The sequence below is a fragment of the Diospyros lotus genome, chromosome 9 (assembly GCF_014633365.1).
Source record: "Diospyros lotus cultivar Yz01 chromosome 9, ASM1463336v1, whole genome shotgun sequence".
Taxonomy (NCBI): domain Eukaryota; kingdom Viridiplantae; phylum Streptophyta; class Magnoliopsida; order Ericales; family Ebenaceae; genus Diospyros; species Diospyros lotus.
In genome coordinates, this window is record NC_068346.1 from 13626301 (window position 1) to 13650566 (window position 24266).

General features: G+C 40.0%; 1 protein-coding gene across 1 annotated transcript in view; it reads left to right on the forward strand.

Moving 5' to 3' along the window:
- Positions 1 to 23807, forward strand: part of LOC127809572 (urease) — a 57876-nt gene extending 34069 nt beyond the window's left edge. The window contains exons 16-19 of the mRNA XM_052348449.1: positions 1313 to 1480; positions 2511 to 2645; positions 23215 to 23286; positions 23371 to 23807. Coding sequence (XP_052204409.1) covers positions 1313 to 1480; positions 2511 to 2645; positions 23215 to 23286; positions 23371 to 23592 — 597 coding nt within the window. The 3' untranslated portion in view covers positions 23593 to 23807. The remainder of the gene's footprint in view (positions 1 to 1312; positions 1481 to 2510; positions 2646 to 23214; positions 23287 to 23370) is intronic.
- The last annotated feature ends 459 nt before the right edge of the window (positions 23808 to 24266 follow it).

Below are 24266 nucleotides of genomic sequence, written 5' to 3' on the forward strand. Positions count from 1 at the left end.
CCTACTCCACCCTTGAAACTAGGCTTCCCTAGCATCATTAAGATAAGCAGCGGCTAAGGTTACCTTCTGTTGTTCAGCCTCGTTATAGATGCTAAACATACGTTCACATCGCCTAACCCACCAGCTTGGGTTTTGGCCATCGAATAAAGGAATCTCCATCTTTGACATTGGAAATCCAGTCTGATTAGGAATAGCTGGAGCTCCTTGCCTTCTCTCTACATTGTTCTCTCCTACCACTGGGGGTTCTACCTCAAATTCTGACGATCTCTCGGATCGGTGGGCCATTCCATGCTCGTAGTATCGGTTCAAATCTCTCTCTAGGTGGGAATTCAGGAGAGAGCCTTACTGGAATCTGGCTGGTGAACATTACCGTGAATTGTTGTATCTGATCTTGTAGTTGTTGATTCTGCTCGCGCATTTGGTCTTGCAGCCAATTGTGCTAATTACGACTCTCCTCGCGCCATCTTTCCATTGCTGCTTCTATCCTTCTTTCCGCCACTGATGTCTCCAGCGTTCCATTCGAATTTGCATATCCGCCACTGCTACTGTAACTTGTTGCAATTGTGATTCCATCTGCTTCATTTTTTTTCCTTTGGCCATGGTGACGGAGATAACATTCAAAGATTGCTGCCCTAAAGTGCTCTGATACCAATTTGTCAGACTCCGGTTTTAACGAAGGAATTCTCCTCTGGAACTGAGGAGAATTAGAGAGGTTTAGGAAGAGAATTGAGAGAATTGAGGGGGGGAAGAATGAGAGAAGAGTTGAGAGAGAAGATGAATGTGAGGCAGGAAAGAGAATTCAGTTTGTATTGATTGATGCCTTCTCTTTGAATGGGATCAGAGTTATATACTGATCCTCCACTGGAAATAAGCGCTAAATTCAAAATTAGCATAACTGCCTACTTCTAGGTTATTACAGTAAAGCCCCCACTATCTACACAACATACAATTATGCCCCCCTTGCCCTTATAACTTGCGGCCACATGACAATACACTTACCAAAAAAAGGAAAGATAACCATCCTATGGGTTGTGTAGATGCATGATGAATAGAGAAGTGTCAGTAACTAAATAAATAGAATGGCTGTTTTTACCTTCTAAAACACTTACAAATCAAATACAACGGCAGCTATGCTCTAATATTTCTGTTATTGGGTGCTCTTTTTTTTGCCTTGAACTGACAGTTCAGACTTGCATGGATTGCAGACTGGTCTATCAACTCTTTATGCAAATATAGTTCCAGCACTTTCTTCCTTTGCCCATACTTCAATTTTTGACACTTGATTCAGAGCTTTAACTTCTCTTCTTACCAGGTTATCATCAGAACTTGGCAAACTGCTCACAAGATGAAGTTAGTAAGAGGATCTGTTGAATCAAGTGGATTAGACAATGACAACCTCCGGATCAGACGATATATTGCGAAGTATACTATAAATCCAGCTATAGCTAATGGGTTTGCTGAATTTGTAGGTTCAATAGAGGTAAGCTAATTTGATGTTCTTATCCTTTTTCAACTTAATTCAGCTCTGATAGCATGAATAAAACTTTATAGTACCTTGAAAGTGGAAGCTGTTCCCCAGTGTCATGCTAGCATACGTTCGGTTGGAGTCAACTGTTCATATGGATTTCAGGAAATATCAGTTTAAGGAAATTTCATCCTGTTCCAATATGTCCCTGACCCTCCATTATTAACATTCCTGACCTTTTTTGCATCCTTGGTGAAACCATCTGAAGGAATTAAGTTTGTGATGATTTCTGACCCAAATATTTTTTAAGTGCATATTTTTTAAGTGGCTGCTGATGTTTGACTTGATACTTTTGCAGACAATATTAGAATTCCCTATGTTTAATTCTTTTTCTTATCAAAAGATAATAGTTTTTCATATTCATTTTCATGAAGCTGAGTAATTTATAATGTTTGCATAGAAGAAACATTATAAAGAAAAAGAAAAGTAGTGATATGAAGTTGGTTTACTGAAGATAGATGCACTTGTGAGGAGGGTGGATGGAATGACAGAAACTTGTAGCAAAAGAGGTAGAGGAATGCCAAAGAAAATTTGGTGGGTAACTCCCAATCATGACATGAAATATAATAGCTTTACAAAAACATATATTCATGAATTTTCAATTATTAGATGATTGACGAGTTTGAATCCATTTATCCAACCCCACCTAGTGGGATTAATGATTAGTGTGTTGTTCTTGTTTATGAAGTTGAAGCATTCATTAGTGTACTATTTTTCAATCATAATGTAACATGCTAACAACTATCCCACACTTGTTGATTTTGGTCATAGTTTTGCCCTTTCACTGATTCATGTTTACTTTTTAAAATATACTCGTCTTTTTGCAAATTTTTATCTCTTCTATTGTGAAAGACCGTCAAGGATTTGAGCAGTATAGAGTAAATATAACTAGTTTTTTGACTTCTCTTGTTGACAACAATTTGACTTGATGTAGACAACTAATATTATCTGTTATAAAATCTCAATTTTTATGAATTTGATGCAGGTGGGTAAGTTGGCTGATCTTGTTATTTGGAAACCAGCATTCTTTGGGGCAAAACCTGAAATGGTAATCAAAGGTGGCACAATTGCATGGGCTAACATGGGCGATCCAAATGCGAGCATACCAACTCCTGAACCGGTAACAATGATTTTTTTTCTTCATACATATATGTATGTATTTTTGCAAGTAAGCTTGTTAGCAGTGATGGCTTTCTTCTATTGATACTTCTGCTGATTGTGGTGCTAACAATATGTTGACAGTTATATCTCTAGTCCTTGAACAAACTTAGATGCTTAGGAAGAAATGCTCTAAGTGACAACGGGGTGAAGGGAAATAACTTCAATCACACTTTGCATTAGATCGTATGCTTCATCTATATATAGAAATTTCTATCAACTTTTCTCCTAGAATCTAGGAATTCAAAAATCAAATTTGAAAATACAATACAACAATAGATAAGATTGAATTTAAACTTGAAAGTTAGTTTGTTTCCTATCTTTATGGAATAGCTGTAAGCCTGTAACTTGTTTTCTTCTTTTGAATTCAACCTCTTCTTCTTATCCTCTTATCTCTTATTCAAAATTAACTGCTCTTATCATCAACCAACTATTCTTATCACCATTTCATTTCAGAATTCCACCCTAATCCGGAATTTTTTCCTCAACACTCCCCCTCAAGTTGGTGAATAAATGTCTCTCATTCCTAGCTTGTCTCTAGTTAGCTCAAACCCCTATTTATTCATGGCCTTGGTGAGAATATCAGCTCCTTATAAATCTCTAGAGATATATATAAGATGGATTCCACCATCCTCAATTTCCTACTTAATGAAATGTTGATTGATCCTCACATGTTTCATCCGGTCATGTTGGACCGGATTATTCAATATACTGATGGCTAATTTGCTGTCACAATACAACCTTGTAGGGATAGGTATTGGCATTTGCAAATCTTACATAAGCTTCCCGAGCCATATCATCTCACATATACCTTGAGCTATAGCTCAATATTTTGCCTTAGCACTGTTTCTAGCCACCAATCTTTGTTTCTTCCTTCTCCATGTCACAAGATTCCCCCGTACCTTAGTACAATATCCAGAAGTAAACTTACTGTTCTCAAAAGATCTAGCCCAATCAGCATCCACAAAGCCTTGTATTCCTCAATCCTCATTCTTTCTGAACATTAGCCCCTTTCCAGGAGTTCCTTTAAGGTATTTCAAGATATGATAAGTAGCATTAAGATGTCTGCTAATGGGTGAATGCATGGATTGACTACCACACACACTGCATATGTAATATCTAGTCGTGTAAGAGATAAATAGATTAATTTTTTCACTAACCTTTGGTATCTACCTTTTTCCATTGCTGTTTTTGTTCCATCCTCTTTAGCATTCTATTTAGGTTCCAATGGTGTGCTGGTTGGCTTACAACCAAGCTTACCTATCTCCTTCAGTAGATCTAACATATACTTTTTTTGGGAAATAAATATTCTCTCGTTAGTCATTGCTACTTCCATTCCTAGGAAATACCTTGTTGTCCTAGGTCTTTGACTTCAAATACCTGTTGTAACTGACCTTTAAGTGCCTTTATTTCCTGCATATTGTCACTAGTAATGAAAATATCATTCACATGAACTATTAGGATAGTTTTACGACCATGAGCTGCATGTTTAGTAAATAAAGTGTGATCAGACTTCCCTTGTTTATACCCTAGTTGGTTTAAAGTTGTACTAAATCTTTTAAACCATACCCTAGGGAATTGTTTAAGTCCATACAAGGACTTCTTTAACCTATAAACTTTTCCTTCCCTGCCTTCCATCTCAAATCCAAGGGGAATTCTCATATATATTTCTTCTTTTAGGTCACCATTGAGGAATGCATTTTTTATGTCTAATTGGTGTAATTCCCAATTCAAATTAGTGCAAGAGATAATAACACACGTATAGAATTGAGCTTTGCAGCTGGTGCAAAAGTCTCTTCATAATCTAAACCGTGTGTTTGGGTGAAGCCTTGGGCCACTAACCTGGCCTTGTACCTCTCAATACTCCCATCAAATTTATACTTAACAGTAAACACCCATTTAGTACCTACCACCTTCTTATCTTGAGGTAATTTTACCACTTTCCATGTGCCATTCTTCTCTAGTGCATCCATTTCCTCCATTACAACATTCTTTTAGTGCGGTGTTTGTAAAGCCGCATAGATATCTCTAAGAATTTATACTTCATCAACCCTTGTAGTAAATGCCCTGAATTGAGAAGACAATCGAGAATATGCCAAATGATTAGAAATTGGATATTTAGTACATGAGGATATTTAGTACATGATCTCACCCCTTTTCTCCAAGTTATTGGAATATCCAAATCATAGAAAACTGGTTCTGTATTTTCTGTCCTCTGTTCCTCCTCAATCGACATTGTTATTTTAGTTCCTTCAGATTCCAGTCTTCCATCCTCAATAGTCACCAAACCTTCTTCTGGGGTTAATGACTGGCCTTGCTTTGGTTCATAAGTCCTCCTTTGAGAGTACACCAGAGGTGGTGGTTGAGGAATTGGACTGGTTGCTCTCCCCCTTGATCAGTTACATAAGTAGGAGTAGGAGTAATCAAAGTGACTGCCTCAGGACAAAAAAAATCCTTACCTTGCTCTGCACTAGAAGTCTCCCTCTGTAGGGGTATGGTAGGATAATAATAGCGATCCTCGAGAAATGAGATATCACAAGACACACAAAATTCCTTAGTGTTAGGACAATAACATATGTAGCCTTGTTGTGTGGGAGAGTAGCCTACAAACACACACTTCAAAGATTTGGTTTCAATTTAGAGTGATAGTTATGCACAAACACTGTACACTCAAATACCTTTGGAGATAATGAATTAAGTATTTAGGTAAGGAGAGGATAGGCAGCCAGAAGAGTGCTCAAGGGTGTTTTGAACTTGAGAAATTCGGTAGGGAGTCTATTGATGAGATAGGCAGTAGTGAGTATGGATTCTCCCCAATAGGAAGTAGGGACTAAGATGGTAAACATTAAGGATCTAGTTGTTTCAAGCAAATGTCTATTCTTTCTTTCGGCCACTTCATTTTGTTGTGGATTATAGGGACATGTATTTTGATAAATAATTCCATTCTCATTGAGATAGGTTTCAAATTCGGTTGAAGAATATTCCCTTCTATTATCCGACTGAAGGATATGGATTGAGATTTGAAAAACATTATTATTTGATGGAATTTTCTGAACACAGCATACACCTCATATTTTTCCTTCAACAAAAACACCTAACACACTCTAGTATGATCATCTATGAAGGTGACAAACTAGCGAGTGTTAGTTAGGTTTGAAGTTTTTGTTGGTCCCCATACATCACTATGCACTAATTAGAATGGTTTTGTTCGTTGATAAGAGTGAATAGGATGTGAAGTTTTTGTTTGTTTAGCAAGAATACATTGCTCACAATCGAAAGACTCACTTTCTTTATTAACAAACAAATAAGGGTACAGAATCTTTAGGTATCTAAAGCTTGGATGGCCTAAACGCTTGTGCTACAATTGAATACTAGAATCTGAGACAACAAAAGATGAAAATGGATTGCCAATCATCTTCCCTGAAATTAGGTAACTTAGATAATGGTATTGGCAACACCATTAGCATAAATATAGGCCTTCTTTTCTCTCAGCATTGCCAATCATCTTCTCTCAAATTAGGTCTTGAAACACACAATGAGTTGGAGAGAAAGTCACTTTACAATTAATATCCTTAGTAATTTTACTGATTGACAACAGATTGCATTTCAATTTAGGCACATATAATACAAATTTCAAACATAAACCAACTATATATATTGAGCCTTCTCCCTTAGCATAAGAAATAGCCATTGTTACTCTAAACAAGATTGAGAAAATATAATTTTCTATTTCTTAGAATTATACAATGATTTCCCTTTTCTCTTTATAGAGGAAGAGAATAATACAAAAGGAAAATAACAAAAAGGAAATAGGAATATACATAGATTATACATAGAATCTAAGATATACAAAAAATATTCTATATTCAAAAAATACTTCTATTTCTACACTCCCCCTCAAGCTGGCTTGAAGATATCTTCCATGGCAAGCTTGCTTACAAGTTTCTCAAATTGAGTTCTATGTACTCCTTTTGTAAGAATGTCAACCACTTAATCAACTGTTGGAATGTAGGGCATACAAATTACTCCATTATCAATTTTTTCCTTAATAAAGTGTTTATCCACCTCTACATGCTTTGTCTTGTCATGGAGAACTGGATTATGAGCAATAGAGATTGCAGCTTTATTATCACAGTAAACTTTAGCTGGAAGGAAAGTGGAGACCCTCAAGTTTGATAGAAGCCTCTTTATCCACATGGGCAACTGCACGAAATTCAGCTTCAGCACTGCTTCTGGCCACCACATTTTGTTTCTTACTTCCCCAAGTAACAAGATTGCCTCCCACAAAAGTGCAGTACCCTAATGTAGATCTTTGGTCAGTTATACTGCCTGCCCAGTCCGTATCTGTATAAGCCTCTACATGAAGATGTCCACGTTTTCTAAAAAGTAGACCTTTCCTAGGGATTCCCTTTAGGTACTGCAGAATTCTGTAGGTAGCTTCAAAATGTTGTGAACTAGGTGAGTGCATAAATTGACTTACAACACTTACAGCAAAGGCTATGTTTGGTTGAGTATAAGAGAAATAGATAAGTCTACCCACAAGTCTTTGATATTTCTCCCTTTCTACCACATTTTTGGCCTCGGCAGGTTGAAGTTTTAAGTTGGGTTCAATGGGAGTTTCAGCAACCTTACACCCAAGCATTCCTGTTTCACTGAGTAAGTCTAGAATATACTTACGTTGGTTGACAAAGATCCCCTCCTTAGATCTTGCAAATTCCATCCCAAAAAAGTACTTTAGATGACCCAAGTCCTTGATCTCGAACTCATGAACTAATCTCCTCTTAAGCTCTTCAATCTCTCCATTGTCATCACCAGTCATTATTATATCATCCACATAGACAATTAAGATTGCTTTCTTACCGTCATTGGCGTGCTTGAAGAATAGTGTGTAGTCTGCTTGGCTCTGAATGTAACCATAGCTTTTCACCACCTTTCCAAATCTTTCAAACCACACTTTCGGAGACTGTTTTAGACCATACAATGATTTTTTTAAACGACATACCTTGTTTGTACCGAGGCTCTTTTCAAACCCTGGTGGAAGATCCATAAACACTTCTTCTAAATCACCATTTAGGAAGGCATTCTTTACATCAAATTGGTGGAGTGGCCAATCAAGATTCATTGCAAGGGAGAGGAGAACTCGAATAGAGTTTATTTTAGCTACTGGAGCAAATGTTTCTTGATAGTCGATGCCGTATGTTTGGGCGAAACCCTTAGCAACCAGCCTTGCTTTGTATCTTTCAATGCTCCCCCATTTGCCTTACATTTTATAGTAAATACCCACTTACAACCTACTGTTGCTTTGCCCTCTGGTTTGTTCACAATCTCCCAAGTTCCATTCTTTCTAAGAGCACTCATTTCCTCCTGGACTGCTAACTTCCAATCTGGGTCACCAAGGGCATCCTGAATTGTTGTTGGGACATGTATGTTAGAAATATTTGAAAGAAAGGCCTTATGATGATTGAACAATTTTTGGTATGACAGGTATTTAGCAATTGGGTGTTTGGTACAAGATCTCACTCATTTCCTAGTAGCAATAGGGACATAAAGATCAGACAAGTCAAATGAAGAATAATCTGTAGGAGTGAGTTTAGAGTTACCATGAGAAGAAGAAGAACTATCGGAAAGCCCATCACTCGAAGACGTCGATTGTTCAATTGTTAGAGGAATATTTAGATTGATAGTATTCTTCAGGGTTTGTCTTCTAGTATAAAACTGAAGCTCCAGTTTTGGAATATTTTGATCCGTTTGTGGTAATTCTCCCCCTAGTTCCAATCCCATCACGCTAGGCACTTGTGAACCAGACACACCCTGTTCCACAATATTTGGAACATTTATATCCTTGAGTTGTTTATCAGAGTGAAGGGGAGCACCAATCATGGTAGGACGAGGATCATAGAGTTTTAAGTAATTATACCCTCAACATTAGAATTCAAAAAATTATCTTTTTTCTCAATATGCTCTCCCTGAAGATGATTTTTGGGAAAGTAGGGTTGAGTTTCGAGGAAAAACACATCCATACTAATATAAGTTTTTTTGGTAACAGGATTAAAGCATTTGTACCCTTTTTTATTTGGTGCATAGCCCAGAAAGACACATTTTTCAGCTGTGGGATCCAATTTGGAACGAAAAATTTGAGGAACATAAACAAAGCAAGTGCATTCAAAAACTTTTAAGGGTAATTCAAAATATATACGACAGAGAGGGAAGAGTTGTTTTATAGAGTGTAAGGGGGTTTGAAACTGTATAACACGAGTAGGCATACGATTGATGAGATAGGAAGCGGTTAAAATTGCATCACCCTAGATGTATTTAGGGACATTCATAAAAAACATGATGGCCCTGGCAACCTCGAGTAGATGTCGATTTTTCTGTTCAGCAATACCATTTTGTTAGGGAGTTTCACGACAAGTGGATTGATGTTGCCATTATCAGATCGAAGAATACAGATTTTTGTGTTAAATTGAGCTTCAATCAAATGGAAAAAATCCTTGAAAATTCTAGGCACATCTGATTTCTTTGCAAGTAAGTAAACCCAACAAAGTCGAGTATGATCATCAATAAAAGTAACAAACCACTTTTTTTCAGACAAAGTAGAAACCTTAGAAGGGCCCCAAACATCACTATGTATTAAATAGAATGGTTTTGAAGGACAATAAGGTTTTTAAAGAAATTTAACACGATGATCTTTGGATAAATGACAACTCTTGCAGTGAAACATAGAAGGATCCATTCCTTTAAACAACGTAGGAAATAAATATTTCAAGTAAGGAAAACTGGGATGGCCTAGCCTAAGATGCCATTGCATTATTTGATTAGAAACAGAAGTAGAACTAATATCACTCAGCCCGTGAGCTTTTTTATTACGCAAGATAGCCCCATCCAAATAGTAGAGCCCGTTTATTTCTCTAGCACTGCCAATCGTCTTCCCCGAGTTTTGGGCCTGAAAAATGCAATAGGAATAAAAAAAGATAACACAACAGTTAGAATCTTTGGAGAGTTTACTAACAGAAAGAAGATTGCAGGCAAGTTTAGGAACATGGAGTACTGATTGAAGATCAATACGCTCATAAAGTTTAATGAGACATTTACCTGCAATAGGGGAAAGACTACCATCAGCTATTCTTATTTTTTCACTACCAGAACAGGGAATATATGAGTTGAAGAGATGTGATAAACTAGTCATGTGATCAGATACTTCTGAATCAATGATCCATGGAATAGATTGAAAAGAGCTAGATAGGGCAAAAGAGTTTCTACCTGAATAGGCCAAAGAACAATTGGGTGTACCAGAGGACAAATTAGGCTTTAGCAGTCGCAAAAGTTGATCAAGTTTCTCTTTGTTGAATGGTCCTGCATCAGCTTCATGAGCAGTAGGTTGGGATCGCTTCGATTTAGACTTCCAATTGGCCGGCTTGCCATGAAGCACCCAATAGGTCTCCCGAGTATGGCGTGGTTTATTGCAATGATCACATCAAATACGAGGTTTTTCTTCCGCCTTTCGTTGACTCGCAATATGTCGTCCACCAACATTAGCATCAGTAGTCACAAGTGCCATATTTTCAGATAACCCACTTTCTCCACTCTTTTTCTTGCCCAACATAACCAGTCTTCGGTTTTCTTCACGCCGAACTTCAGAGAAGGCTTCACTAAGAGACGGAAGTGGATTTCTACTTCATCATACTCAACATTGAGTCCAACGAGAAACTTAAATACCCGATTAGCATTGACCATTTTCTGATAATACTTGCAATCTTCTGTGTTTTTCCACTCATATGTATTGAAGAGATCCAAGTCCTGCCAAATGCACTTTAAAGAATTAAAATATAGGGTGACAATATCACTACCTTGTCGAATCTCACCAGGTTTCAAGTTGAGCTCGTAGATTTGGGATTGATTCCCCAAATCGGAATACATGGCAGTGACTTCATCCCATAGTTCTTTTGCTATAGAGAAGCACATATAGTTCGAACTTATCTCTTCCTCTATGGAGTTAACAAGCCACGTCATCACCATTGAATTCTCAGCATCCCAAATGTCATACAGCGGGTTTTTACTGTCTGGGGCTAATGTGGCGTCAGTTAAATAGCCAATCTTTCCCCGACCTCGAATGTACATACGAACAGATTGCGACCAACGCTGGAAATTGGTACCATTGAGATGAATGGTCGTAATCTGTACCGGATGTGAGTCGGAGGAGTTTCGAGGATCTCGAAATTGGTCTTGAGAAGACTGGGATTGCTGGGTCTGAGTGATTGAAGAAACGGATCGGGGCAACAGAAGTAAAGACCCACTAGCAGCTAGATCTGGATCTGTACAAATCTGGAGACCCTAGCAGAGATCCACAGATCTAAATACTTGGATCTGGGTACCTAGTTGCCCAATCTGAACAATAGAGGTCCAGAACGAGTAGCAGCACAAACCGCACGAACGAGGCACGAACGAAGCAGCAAGAACGAAGGATAGGGGCGACTCTGATGCGCGATGCAGAGTCGACCTTCGCGACAGCAACAGGTGCGAACATCCGATGCGTGATGGAGAAGCAGCACGAACGACGGATAGGAGCGGCTATGGAGTGCGATGCAACGCCAACCTTCGCAGCCAAGGATAGCGACAGGTGCGACTGATGAAAGCTGACCTTCATGAGAGACTAGGAGATCACGACCGTTCCAGAGGTGGGAACCCACTGGAGAACAACGACGACTGAAGATGCAGTAGCGGTCAGGATGGCCGGATCTCAAAGGCGACGACCGATGTAAGAGCGGCGGCAGCCGAAGGAAGGCCAGTGAAGAACGGCGGCACTTCTAGGGTATAGCAAAGGAATAGAGGAAATTAGGGTTTCACAGTTGAACAACTGTGATTTAATCCTAATTTCTGCTCTGATACCATCTAAACAAGATTGAGAAAATATAATTCTCTATTTCTTAGAATTATACAATGATTTCCCTTTTCTCTTTATAGAGGAAGAGAATAATACAAGAGGAAAATAACAAAAAAGGAAATAAGAATATACATAGAATCTAAGATATACAAAGAATATTCTATATTTAAAAAATACTTTTATTTCTACAGTTACTTTTATAGTTCTATTACACCTTTTATAATTTGACAATTCATGTAATGAACTAGTCATATGGTCTGAGGATCCTATATCTACAATCTAGTCATCTATTGATAGCAATTTAGAGAGATAACATTAATGGAAAGTACCTTGTTTAGCAAGGGAAACCATTGGGTTTGGGGTTTCCACCAAATCTAATGATTTTGTAAATTGTGTCTAGTTCAATACCTGTTGCAACACTTCCAATTGATCTATGGTTAAGGTAAAATTAGTCACTTTACCTTCTTTAGTATCAACTACATAGACTGTTTGAGGTTTTCTCTGGCCTTTTCCTTTCAAGTTTGCTGGTTTCCTTTCGAAGTGATGTGCCACTATGCTCATGTGGAATTTTGTTGGGAGATGCATGGATAGAAATTTGATGTAGACTTAAGGTTGCTTAAGTTAAGGGGTTGTGACATAATCCTCGGTGTGGACTGGATGAAGGGAGTTAGCCCTGTAAGTTTTGACTTCAACAAAATGGAAGTCACGTTCTAGAAGGAGGGCAGGAGGATGACCCTTACTGGCCCTGGAGATAGGGATATGTAAGATGATAACCGAGAGGAAGCTACAAAAAATTTTGAAGTCTAAATGGACTCAGGTGGCCCAACTTTTCTCAATCCATGTAGTGGAGCATGCAGAGGAAGAGCAGAATGGAAAAGAAGAAATCACCCTCGACAATCAACAATGGGAGGGACATGAACTAGATTTCCTTAACAAACTTATGCTTGAATTAGGGACCTATTTGAAGAACCCCATTCACTTCCACCCCATAGACATTATGACCATTCCATTGTTTTAAAACTCAACATTGAACCTATTAACATCACCCCCCTAAATAAAAAGCTGAGATTGAAAACCTGATTAAAGACACGCTGACAAGGTCAATCATTCAACCAAGTCAAAGCTCATATGCATCACCTATACTTCTGGTTAAAAAGAAGGATGGGAGCTGGCACTTTTACATTGATTTCCGCCAACTCAACACTCACATTGTGAAGAACAAATTTCCAATCCCTATAATAGAAGACCTCTTGGATGAGCTTAAGCATGTAGTTGTTTTCACTAAATTAGACCTTAGATCAGGGTATTGCCAGATCCATATGAACCTTGATGACATACCAAAAACTACTTTCACCACTCATCAAGGGCAATACAAATTCTTAGTAATGCCCTTTGGCCTTACAAATGCTCCTGCCACATTTTAAGTACTAATGAATCACATTTTTGAACCTTACCTCTGCAAATTTATACTTGTCTTTTTTGATGACATCCTTGTCTATAGTCCTTCATTCCACCAGCACATTGACCACCTAAAAATTACCTTTGAGGTCCTTAGAATCAATTAGTTGTTTATTAAGAAATCTAAGTGCCTTTGCACAACCACATGTGGAATACTTGGGACGTGATATCCAGTGCAGGGGTGAGCATTGATCCTAAGAAGGTGTATGCTATGCTAGCATAGCCAAGACCTACAATTGTGAAAGCCATGAGGGGATTCTTGGGCTTGACAAGGCAATACAGGCGGTTTGTGAGGGACTATGGGGTGATTAGCAAGCCCCTAACTAATCTACTGAAGAAGGAGGGGTTCTCTTGGGATGAGAAGGCAGAGAAGGCCTTTGTACAGCTCAAAAAAACAATGAGTGAAGTGCCTACTCTGGGGCTTCCTGTTTTTTCTAAACCATTCATCTTAGAGACTGACGCAAGTAACACAGGTGTGAGGGCAGTGCTTTCACAAGAGGGGAGGCCATTGGCTTTCATTCGCTAGGCCCCAAGCCCAAGGCATCAATTGTTGAGTGTGTACGATAAGAAATTGTTGGTAGTCTTGATTGCAGTTGGAAAATGGAGACATTACTTGGAAAGGGGGCAATTCATCATAGAAACGGATCATGAGAGTTTAAAATTCCTCCTACAACAGAGGATGCACACTGTTGGGATTCCAACAAATTATTTTGAAATTCTATTGAACTACTCAAATCCAATTGAAAAATTACACAGCTCAAGAAGGAAAAATAGAAAAAAAAAAAAAAAAAAAACAAGAACATCCACGGTGTTCAAGAGGCCCCAACTCTCCAGAATCCTTCTACAAAATTCCACCCCTTTCTCTCACTCTCTTTCTCTTATTATACCCCATCATACTCAGCATAATTGCCTCTGGCAGCACATGCTAGTTTGTTACACACAAACCAGTTATTTCCCTTACTACCCTCCACCCCAGCTTGCTGTTACGCAAGTCCCCCTCACTTTACCCCCCTTTGCCTCTACCCCTTGGGCCACCTCTGGTAGGTCCAATGGACCCGGCCTATCATTATCTCCCTCCCTCACTTTCACCTTGTCCTCAAGGTGGAAATTTGGAAACTATTGCTGAATGAAGTCAAATGGTTCCCATGTTGCTTCTAAAGGAGGCAGTCCCTTCCATTGAATTAAAACATCCCTGCCTTATAGATTAATTCTTGTTCCAGATCGAACCCCCAGAACTGCCTTAGGCTCCACCAATAGCTCTAGATCTACACTCAGCTGGCTGGGAACTTCCACACTAGCCTTCAACACCCTTCTTGCCTCACGTAATTAGGACACGTGGAAGACGGGGTGGATGTTGCAATGGGAGGGCAGTGACAATTTGTAAGCAACCGGTCCTACCTCCTCCTTAACTTCAAAAGGACCATAAAATCTAGGAGCTAATTTCTCATTGGAGCGACCAGCTAGCGATTTCCGACGATATGGCCTCAATTTCAAGTAGACAAAGTCCCCCACCTTGAATTTTACCTCTTCTCTTCCTGTCAGCTCCTCTCTTCATTACAGATTGAGCTCTCAGCAATTGTGTCTTCAAGTCATCCAAAATCTTATCCCGTTTAGCCAATTGCCATTCCACCATTGATACGGGCGTGGTACCTCTTTCAAACCTCACCAAGGTTGGAGGTTCTCTCCCATACACCACTTGAAACGGGGTCTTCCTTGAAGCTGTATGGTAGGCCGTGTTATACCATAGTTCAGCCCAAGGCAGCCACATGGACGATGATTTCGGTTGTGAGGAAGCAAAACAACGCAAGTATGTTTCCAAAGTTAGATTCAGTATCTCTGTTTGCCCTTTGGTTTGTGGGTGATAGGCGGTGCTTCGATTTAGTTTCGTACCTTGGAGGCGGAACAATTCCTCCCATAATCTACTCATGAAAATTTTGTCCCTATCTGATACAATAGACCTTGGGAGGCCATGTAACTTTACGATTTCCTTAACAAAATTTCCAGCCACTTACCCTGCACTAAAGGGATGTTTCAATCCGATAAAGTGCCCATATTTACTTAGTCGGTCTACTACAACCAATGTTGAATCTATTTTGCCCAACCTTGGTAACCCCTCAATGAAATCCACCACAATATCTTCCCAAACTTGATTAGGGATAGGAAGAGGCTGCACTAATCCTCCAGGTGTCAAAGCTGAATATTTGTTTTGTTGGCAAACGGAACAGCTACTCACATACTTATGGATGTCCTTCTTCATCCCTTGCCAATAGACACTAGCCGCCACTCGCTTGTAAGTCTTCAAGAACCCTGAATGACCCCCGAGACTGCCATCATGTCCCTCATGTAGAATCAATGGAATGAGAGAGGACCCTTTCGGTAAATATAACCTTCCTTTGTATAGCAGTTGGCTGCCCACCCACTGAAAATTGGGTTGGGAAGCAGGATCAGTTTACAGATCTTTGATAATTCGCTGCACCCTGTCATCTGCTTCCACTTCTCGAGCCAATTGATCCAGTTGGACCACTTTGGGTACTGTCAAAGCCATTAAGGCTGCTGTAAGGTTGATGCGTGATAACCCATCGGCTGCCTTATTCTCCAATCCCGGCCTATAATGTATCTCAAATTGAAATCCCATTAGTTTTACCATCCATCTCTGATACTCGGGGCTCACCAACCACTGTTCCATCAAGTATTTGAGGCTCTTTTGATCAGTCCAAAGCTCAAATTTCCTCCCTAAAAGATAATGTCTCCATTTTTGCACCGCAAAGACTATGGCCATCAATTTCCGCTCATAAACTGATTTCATCCTTCCTAATTGGCTGAAAGCCTGACTAAAATAAGCAATTGGTCGGTGATCCTGCATTAAAACAGCCCCCATGCCTTCCCCCGAGGCATCCGCCTTGACCAAAAAAGGTTTTCCAAAATTCGGCAAGGCTAGAACGGGCAGGGAAATCATCTTCGCCTTAAGCTGTTGGAAGGCTTGCTCGGCTGCCCCATCCCAATAAAAATTATTCTTCCTTAATCGTTCAGTTAAGGGTCTTGCCATCTTGCTGTAGTCTTTCACGAAGCGACGATAATATCCCGTGAGCCCCAAGAAACCTCTCAATTCCTTCATTGTTGTAGGAGTAGGCCACTCTACCATCGCTTGCACCTTAGCGCGATCAGCTGACACACCTTGTTGGGAAATGATGTGGCCTAAATATTCAACCTCTGACTGCCCGAACAAACACTTTTTCCTGTTAGCAAGAAGCTGATTTTCTGCCAACACTTTTAAAACACAACACAAGTGCTTTGCGTGTTGCTTTAAACTCCTACTGTATACCAATATATCATAAAAAAAAACCCAATATAAATCGCCTTAAATACTCCTTGAAAATATCATTCATCAGCGATTGAAAAGTTGCGGGTGCGTTTGTCAACCCGAACGGCATAACTAAGAACTCATAGTGGCCCTCATGTGTCCTGAAAGCTATTTTGGGAACATCTTTTGCCTTGACTCTAATCTGATGGTAACCAAATTTTAGGTCCAGCTTGGAAAAAACCATAGCCCCGTGTAGCTCGTCAAGCAGCTCTTCAATCACCGGTATAGGGAATTTGTCAGGAATGATTACTTTGTTCAAGGCCCTATAATCGACACAAAACCGCCATCCTCCATCCTTCTTCTTAACCAACAACACTGAGCTAGAAAATGGACTGCAACTTGGCTGAACAATCCTAGCCCCTAACATCTCACCCACCAGTTTTTCAATTTCATTTTTTTGCATGTACGGGTAACAGTAGGGCCTCACATGTATGGGTGTGGTTCTTAGAATCATGTTAATAGCATGGTCCTTTTTTCTGCATGGTGGCAGCCCCTCGGGATTAGAAAATACCCCTTCAAACTCTTCCAGCACCCCTTGCAACATCCTTAGGATTTCCCACTATTTTTCTTCAAATTCTGTTGTAATGGTCCCCAATTCCAGCAGCATCCCCTCCCCACTTCCCTTAAGAGCTTTCATCATAGCCTTCAAGGACACCATGGTTTTACTTAAGCTTGGGTCTCCCTATAGTGTTACAGCCATACCCCCCACTTGAAACTTCATTTTTAAAGCTTTCCAATCCACATTCATTTTCCCCACCGTGGCTAACCACTTCATCCCTAAGATCACATCCGAGCTACCCAACTCTAAAGGCAAAAAATCCTCCACAATTTTTAGGTTTTGTAGATGCAGTTTCACCCCCTTACAGATGTTGGCCTCTTGCACCGCCATTCCCGTTCCCATAATCACTCTATACCCGGCAGTTTCTATTCTTGGCAACCCCAACTGCTGCACCAGCTCGGCTGCTATAAAATTATGTGTCACCCTTCCATCAATAAGCACTATAACTGGCTGCCCTTCAATATCCCCTTTCAACTTCATTGTTTGCAGCGTTGTCAATCTAGCAACTGAATTCATTGAGAGTTCAATAACCTCGCTCCTTTGCCCCAATTCTTCTTCCCTCCCTTCCCTTGTTTCCGCCTCAACTCCTTCCTCTTCCATTTCAGCATAAATCATCATAACTTGCAACTCCTTGTTCTTACATCGGTGGCCTATAGAATATTTCTCATCACAACGAAAACATAGGCCCTTCTCCCTTTTGGATTTCCACTCGGCCTCGCTAAGTTGTTTAAAAGGGACATTGCTACCACTCCCAGCCACTGATAGCTTGATGCTCACTTGACTAACGACTCTCAAATGTGGAGTCGGACTTCTTGACTGTATGGGAGAGGGTCGATTTACGTGGGTTGTAGAATGGGTAGGAAAAATACTCCTCGCTGGCCCGAACGTCCTACTGCAACTGAGCATGGCTGCATTTTTATCCTCGATACATTGAGCCATCAACATGATTCGATCCAACCCCCTAGGTTGCAATACCCTGATCTCAACCCTTATTTTCGGTTTAAGGCCATTAATGAAATGGCCTTCCAAGAATGCCTTAGAAACTTCCGACACTGGCACAGCCAAAGTCTCGAACATCAACCTGTAATCCTTGATAGTCCCTCATTGTCGGAGAGCTAGGAACCTCTCCTCTAGCGACCCCTCTTGGGTTGGACGAAATCGGTTAAGAATCCCTTGCTTGAGTCCCTCCCAACTACGAATTCCCCTGCGCTTGGACTCCCACTGAAACCAAGTGAGGGCCCCTGCCTCAAAGCACAATGCAGAGGACTCGATCTTCTCATCATCGGACAACTAATTGATTGCAAAGTACCTCTCCGCCCGAAATATCCATTCGTCCAGATTGTCCCCTTCAAAGGTTAGCATCTCCAGCCGTCGACCTCTTTCTTCCTGTCGCCATCCCATGCCCACGCCACCCTCCATTCTCCGATTCATGCCGACTCCAAGGGTCACGTCGGAATCTTGGGTAACCTCCGTTGGCCACTCGCCTCCATGGGTCTTAGCCTTCCTCTCCTGTTCCTGTTCATCCCACCTTGTTCACATGATGGCGAACTGTTTGAGCATCTCTACTACGTTCCGGTCTATGGTTTGAATCTCTCCCCTCATAGTGTCGACCTTCTCCTCTAGGTCCCCCACTCTCTCGCTTAATTTTTCTTTCCTTATTGAGCTGTGTAATTTTCCAATCGAATTTGAATAGTTTAATGGAATTTCAGAACAATTCGTTGGAATCCCAACATTTTGGTATCAGAGTAGTTGTAGGGGGACTTGCTTAATAACAAGTGGTGATCCTTCTTTTGTAGAAGGATTCTGACAGCACATGCTGGTTTGTTACACACAAACCAACTATTTCCCTTACTACCCTCCACCTGCCCCTTGGGCTGCCTCTAGTAGGTCCAATGGACCGGGGGCCTATCACACACACACCTCCAAAGGAAAGGGATGGCAAGATTGATGGGATTGGATTATGTCATCCAATACTGGTAGGGAAGAGAGAATAAGGTAGCAGATGCCTTATCCAGATGTACAAAAGAAGGATCTGTAGCATCTATCACAATTGTTGTTCCTAATTGGTATTAGGAAGTCACCACCAGCTATGAACAGGATGATTGGACCAAGGAAGCTATGGAGCAACTAATTATAGACCCAATCAGTCAACCTTGGTTTACTATGGCGAGTGGGGTGCTGAGATATCATGGAAGATTGGTCATTGGGTACAGTGAGGCATTGAAGAGGAAAATCCTAGACACCCTACATGGATCACCACTTAGGCGCCACTTAGGGATGCAAAATACTTATCAGAGGGTTAAGCAACTATTCTACTAGCCAAAATTAAAGAAGTGGGTGGTTGATTATGTGATGAAATGTGACACTTGCAGGAGGTGTAAGTCTCAGATAGTAGCTACTCTCGGGCTACTGCAGCCACTTTCTATCCCTACTCAAGCTTGGTCTAACATATCCATGGACTTTGTGGAAGGGTTGCCAAAGTCTAAAGGGGAGGATTGCATCTTGGTTGTGGTAGATAGGTTCACCAAGTTCTCTCATTTTATTGGCTTGACTCACCCCTTCATAGCCTAAGAGATAGCCCGCGTATTCCTAGACAGAGTGGTGCAACTGCATGGAATTCCCTAATCAATAGTATCAGATAGAGACAAGGTTTTCACTAGTATCTTCTGGAAAGAATCGTTTAAGAACTTGGGAGCTAAACTACATATGTCCTCTGCATATCACCCGCAGTCAGATGGCCAAACTGAATAGGTGAACCAGTGCTTGGAAACCTATCTGAGATGTCTCTGTTTTCTATAGCCTAAAGGGTGGCATTGATGGTTATCCTTGGCTCAGTGGTGGTATAATTCTTGCCACCACAACTCCATTAAGATGACCCCTTTCGAGGCTTTATATGGGTATAAACCCCTTCTACTTCCTACTATTTCAAGGGAGACCACAGTGGCTACGGTGGACTCATACTTACAGTAGAGGCAGCAAGTACTTAAGGTACTACAGAAGGAGTTGGCCAATGCTCATAATAGAACCAAGCAATTTGCAGATTAGAGGAGTGATAGAGAGTTCACAGAAGGAGAAGAGGTTTACCTTAAGCTTAGACAAGCTCACTTGAAGGCTTTAGCCTCGGGCCAATACTCTAAACTCAACCCAAAGTACTATGGGCCCTATCCTATTGTAGCAAGGATAGGTAAGGTAGCTTACAAGCTCCAGCTACCCCTAAACTCTCAAATGCACCCAGTGTTCCATGTGTCACTGCTAAAAAAGTCAGCAAGAGTTAACTCAATGAGCACAACCCTACCTCTCCTACTTTCGAATCCTAATGAGGCCTTTGAACTTGTGGTAATCCTTGACAAAAGGATCATATACTGACTGGGAGCCCCTCTGACACAGGTACTGGTGAGATGGTCCAATCTCTACTTGAAGAATAGCACCTAGGAATATCTCCCTAACCTACTCAACCAGTTTCCTAAGGTGGCAGGACTACTTTGATCTTCTTGAGGACAAGAAGCTGTTGAAGGGAAGGGGAATTGTCACGGGATTACAGTTGTAATAACTGGGTGAGATTGTAACTAGTTGATTGTTTAAGCGGGCAGAGTAGTTAGGCCTAATTTTTAAATTCAAACTATCTTTGTAATTGATGATCAAGTGGGCCTTGACACCCAATATTAGGAGCCAGATCAATATATAAGAATACTAATACCACTCCACAAATTATTCAAATCATTATCAATACAAAATTCTCCCTCATTTCTTCTTCTTTCTCTCTAATTTTCATTTCCCCCTCACTTCTCTCTGTTCTTCCCCCTCACTTTTCCCAATTCTCCTCAATTCAATGAGAATTCACCCCCGTCAAAATTCGATTCTAACACAAGCCAACCCCACAAGCATAGGAGACCAAGTTGGTCCACGTCTAAGTAGCCACCAGAACCCTTCGCTGGACCCATGTGCTAAACAAGCTCGTATGAAGGTGACACAAGGTTGGGCTTTGGTTCTCAACACGGACTGTGACTGTCTCACAATTGTGGGATCAAAAGGGAGGAAACGGGAGCAAGAGAAAAAGGAGAACAATGAGCAAAGAAGGAAGAAGAACCGTGCAAGAAGCTGAAGTCAAGAGGCTCTCACATGTTTGGGATGGGGCATGATTGTATAGTTGAAGGAGAACTCTTCTCCTTTTCTTCTACCCTCCATCGTTTTTCTTCTCTCTCTCTTCATTAATGGAGAGGTGACACAGAATTAAATGCTTTGTCACTGAAAGCAATAGAAGACTGGCACAGGAGTAGAAAACTTGATTAGAGAAATTGTCGAATTGTTTCAAGCAAACTGTCGATTGTTCTAGATATTATGCCAAATCAGTCAACCGTTTTAGAAAACTGGTCAACCATTTGTCTTCTTCCATATACAACTTTCAACAAATTGCATCAAGGCCCGTTATTAAATCTTAATAGCCCTTCCACTAACTCTTAATGGAACTAGACCTCCCGTTTACTCTTAATGGTATGCTCGTTAACTCTTAACGATATTCATTAACTCTTAATGGTCTCCCACTGTTAACTCTTAACAGTTTATTAATCCCTTTGTTAACTCTTAACAACATCCATTATCATTAACTCTTAATGATGATTGAGAACACATGCATCGATGCATCACTAATCCAATGCTATGCCTAGTTTGTGTGTAACCCTTCTAGGTTCACAGCCATATAGCAATTAAGGCATATCAAACTCTTTGATGCCAATCGAACACTTTGATCTACTAAGAGAAACTCTCCATTTGCTCAAAGCACCTCGAAAGGTCTTGAGTGACCTTTAGCATAATGTCAGGACAATCCTAATGGCAATGAAATCAAAACTTCTTGTAAACCTATTTGGACTTTCGATTACCGTGTACTATAATTATTTCACTGATTAACATCTCGACTAAGTAAGAGCCATAAACTGATCAAACTTATAGGACTCGGTAACTATGCCAAAATCTAGTTTTGGGGTGATCGAGATAACACATCGGAATTCCTTCTGACATTGGAAACTCTTTTTCAATTATGCGTGCCTTGGCAAATGACTCCTACAATCACTAATCAACTGAGATTGCATAGAATGTTCACCTCATGCCGGAGATCAATGGATCTCATCAACAATCACCCGTCTTCATACACCATTGCACAGAGACCACACATAGAGCATTTTCACCACTCACACTGAATGATTCCGCTCAATGGCAAATCTCCAACATTGGCATACAAGACAACCATGTTGCCTTTGGTCTGAGGACCAGATACATAATCGAAAACCAGTAACAAATCATTAATCATCTTAGTCATATGATCTGTTACATGTGTTATATTCAATAGATGTTCAACCAACACCTATCCACATGTTTACTATCTACATCTCATGCAATATGGCATGTGACTCACCATCCTTTATTATTAGTATCTCATATTAATCGAAAATAATAGCCTATGTACTAGTCCATAATTGATTAATCAAACTCATTTTCTGAGAAATCTTAGGACTAAGAATTAGTTTAAGAAATCATGTGTTATAGATTTTTGTCTCATATTCTTAACATTTTAAGAATAAGATCATTAGGATATTTAGGAATTCATTCATATTATAAGTGGAGAGCTTTAAATGAAAATATGACCATTTAATGACATGCAAGATTATCATTTAGGTCCGATGCATATACTAAATGTCATCTAAATCTAACATTAGGACACTAACACCAACACCATTCTTGGTAAAAGTTCTAGCATAGGAACCAGCGCAAATGGGAGTGATTTAACTATAAAAGAAAGTTTTGATGATCTAGACATAACTTTAAGAACTATTATTTGAAGCAAAAAATGAATCTCATATATCTAAAAGTATGTTAGAAGAGTGCAGGCTTTCTTGCCAAGAAAGTGTCTTATTTTTTTGCCTCTTGTCATATAATTAACTTATACTGCTATTGATAGTTGTACAAATTAGGGATCCCGAGCTACCATTACTGGGTTAGAATCTCTAGATGCCTCTTAGTGTAGCTTCCAAATCCTGTACTTAGTGTTTGTGTGCTCAGTGGCTCAAGTTCAAAAATTGGGAGTTTTTCTTGAATTGCCCAACTACCAGGACCATGACCCTATAAGCAATATAGTTTGGTCTCTGTCAGGAAAAAGATCAAGAATGTTTTTCAAAAAAATTGCTTTTTGGACAATTGCTTCAGGGGCTTTCCATTTGGCTTCCTCCTACACATGAATTGATTAATATTTAGTTCTTGCTGAAATGCATGTTTTGCAGATGATTATGAGGCCCATGTTTGGAGCATTTGGCAAGGCCGCCGGTGGTAATTCAATTGCTTTTGTCAGCAAGGCATGGACTCTCTCTCTCTCTCTCTCTCTCTCTCTCAGTGCTTAGCCTTGTATAGTGCATTGAAATAAATCGTTTCTCAAACAGGCCGCAGTTGAAAAAGGGATAAAAGCCCAGTATGGGCTCAACAAGAGGGTTGAAGCTGTAGGCAATGTGAGGAGGCTCACCAAACTTGACATGAAGCTTAACGATGCCCTTCCAAACATCAAGGTAGATCCAGAGACATACACAGTGACAGCAGATGATGTGGTTCTGACCTGTAATGCAGCTACAACAGTTGCCCTTTCTCGAAACTATTTTCTCTTTTAGGCATCACCATATAGTGGCTCTGTTTCACTGACTTGTTCTGCCTGACCTGTGTTGTAACTCGTAACACTATCTTTCGTTGTCTGTTTTGATGTTTTGCTAATGTTTCTTTAGAATTAGAACACCTGTTGTTGTGTTGAACCTTTATGAGGATATTTCCACTAGAGCAGCTAGTTAAGAAATGCTGGGAATAAAGTGTAGTTATTTACCTTCTCATATTCTACCACTGTTATCTTCTTTTTGTGCAGTTACTAAGCTTTGGATGTGTAGTAAATGAACTGATTAGGCAGATGCGCAATAACTTATAAACTAGGCACATTGGTTAAACGCACATAAATTTGTGTTTTCCTGACCTTTGGAAGTGTGTATAAGTTTGGAATAATAGGAGTTTGGAATGCCAAGTCTGAGGGACGTTTTCGTGGCAACTATTTATGGGTGCAAGGACATCTATGTAATCCTGTCTTCTAAAATACAGATTTTGTAAGAGGAGGTTTATTTTACTTAAAATTTTTGAAAGGAACTTCTTGTCCGATGGTGCATGTCCTTTATCGTTCATTATACGGAGGGAAAAGAATCAGTTAAATCATATATATTATTAGCATCAACTTCTTAAAAAATTATGATAGTGATTCACGTGGGTACTGAACAGTCAAGGAGCAAGGTCTTGTTTATTTATT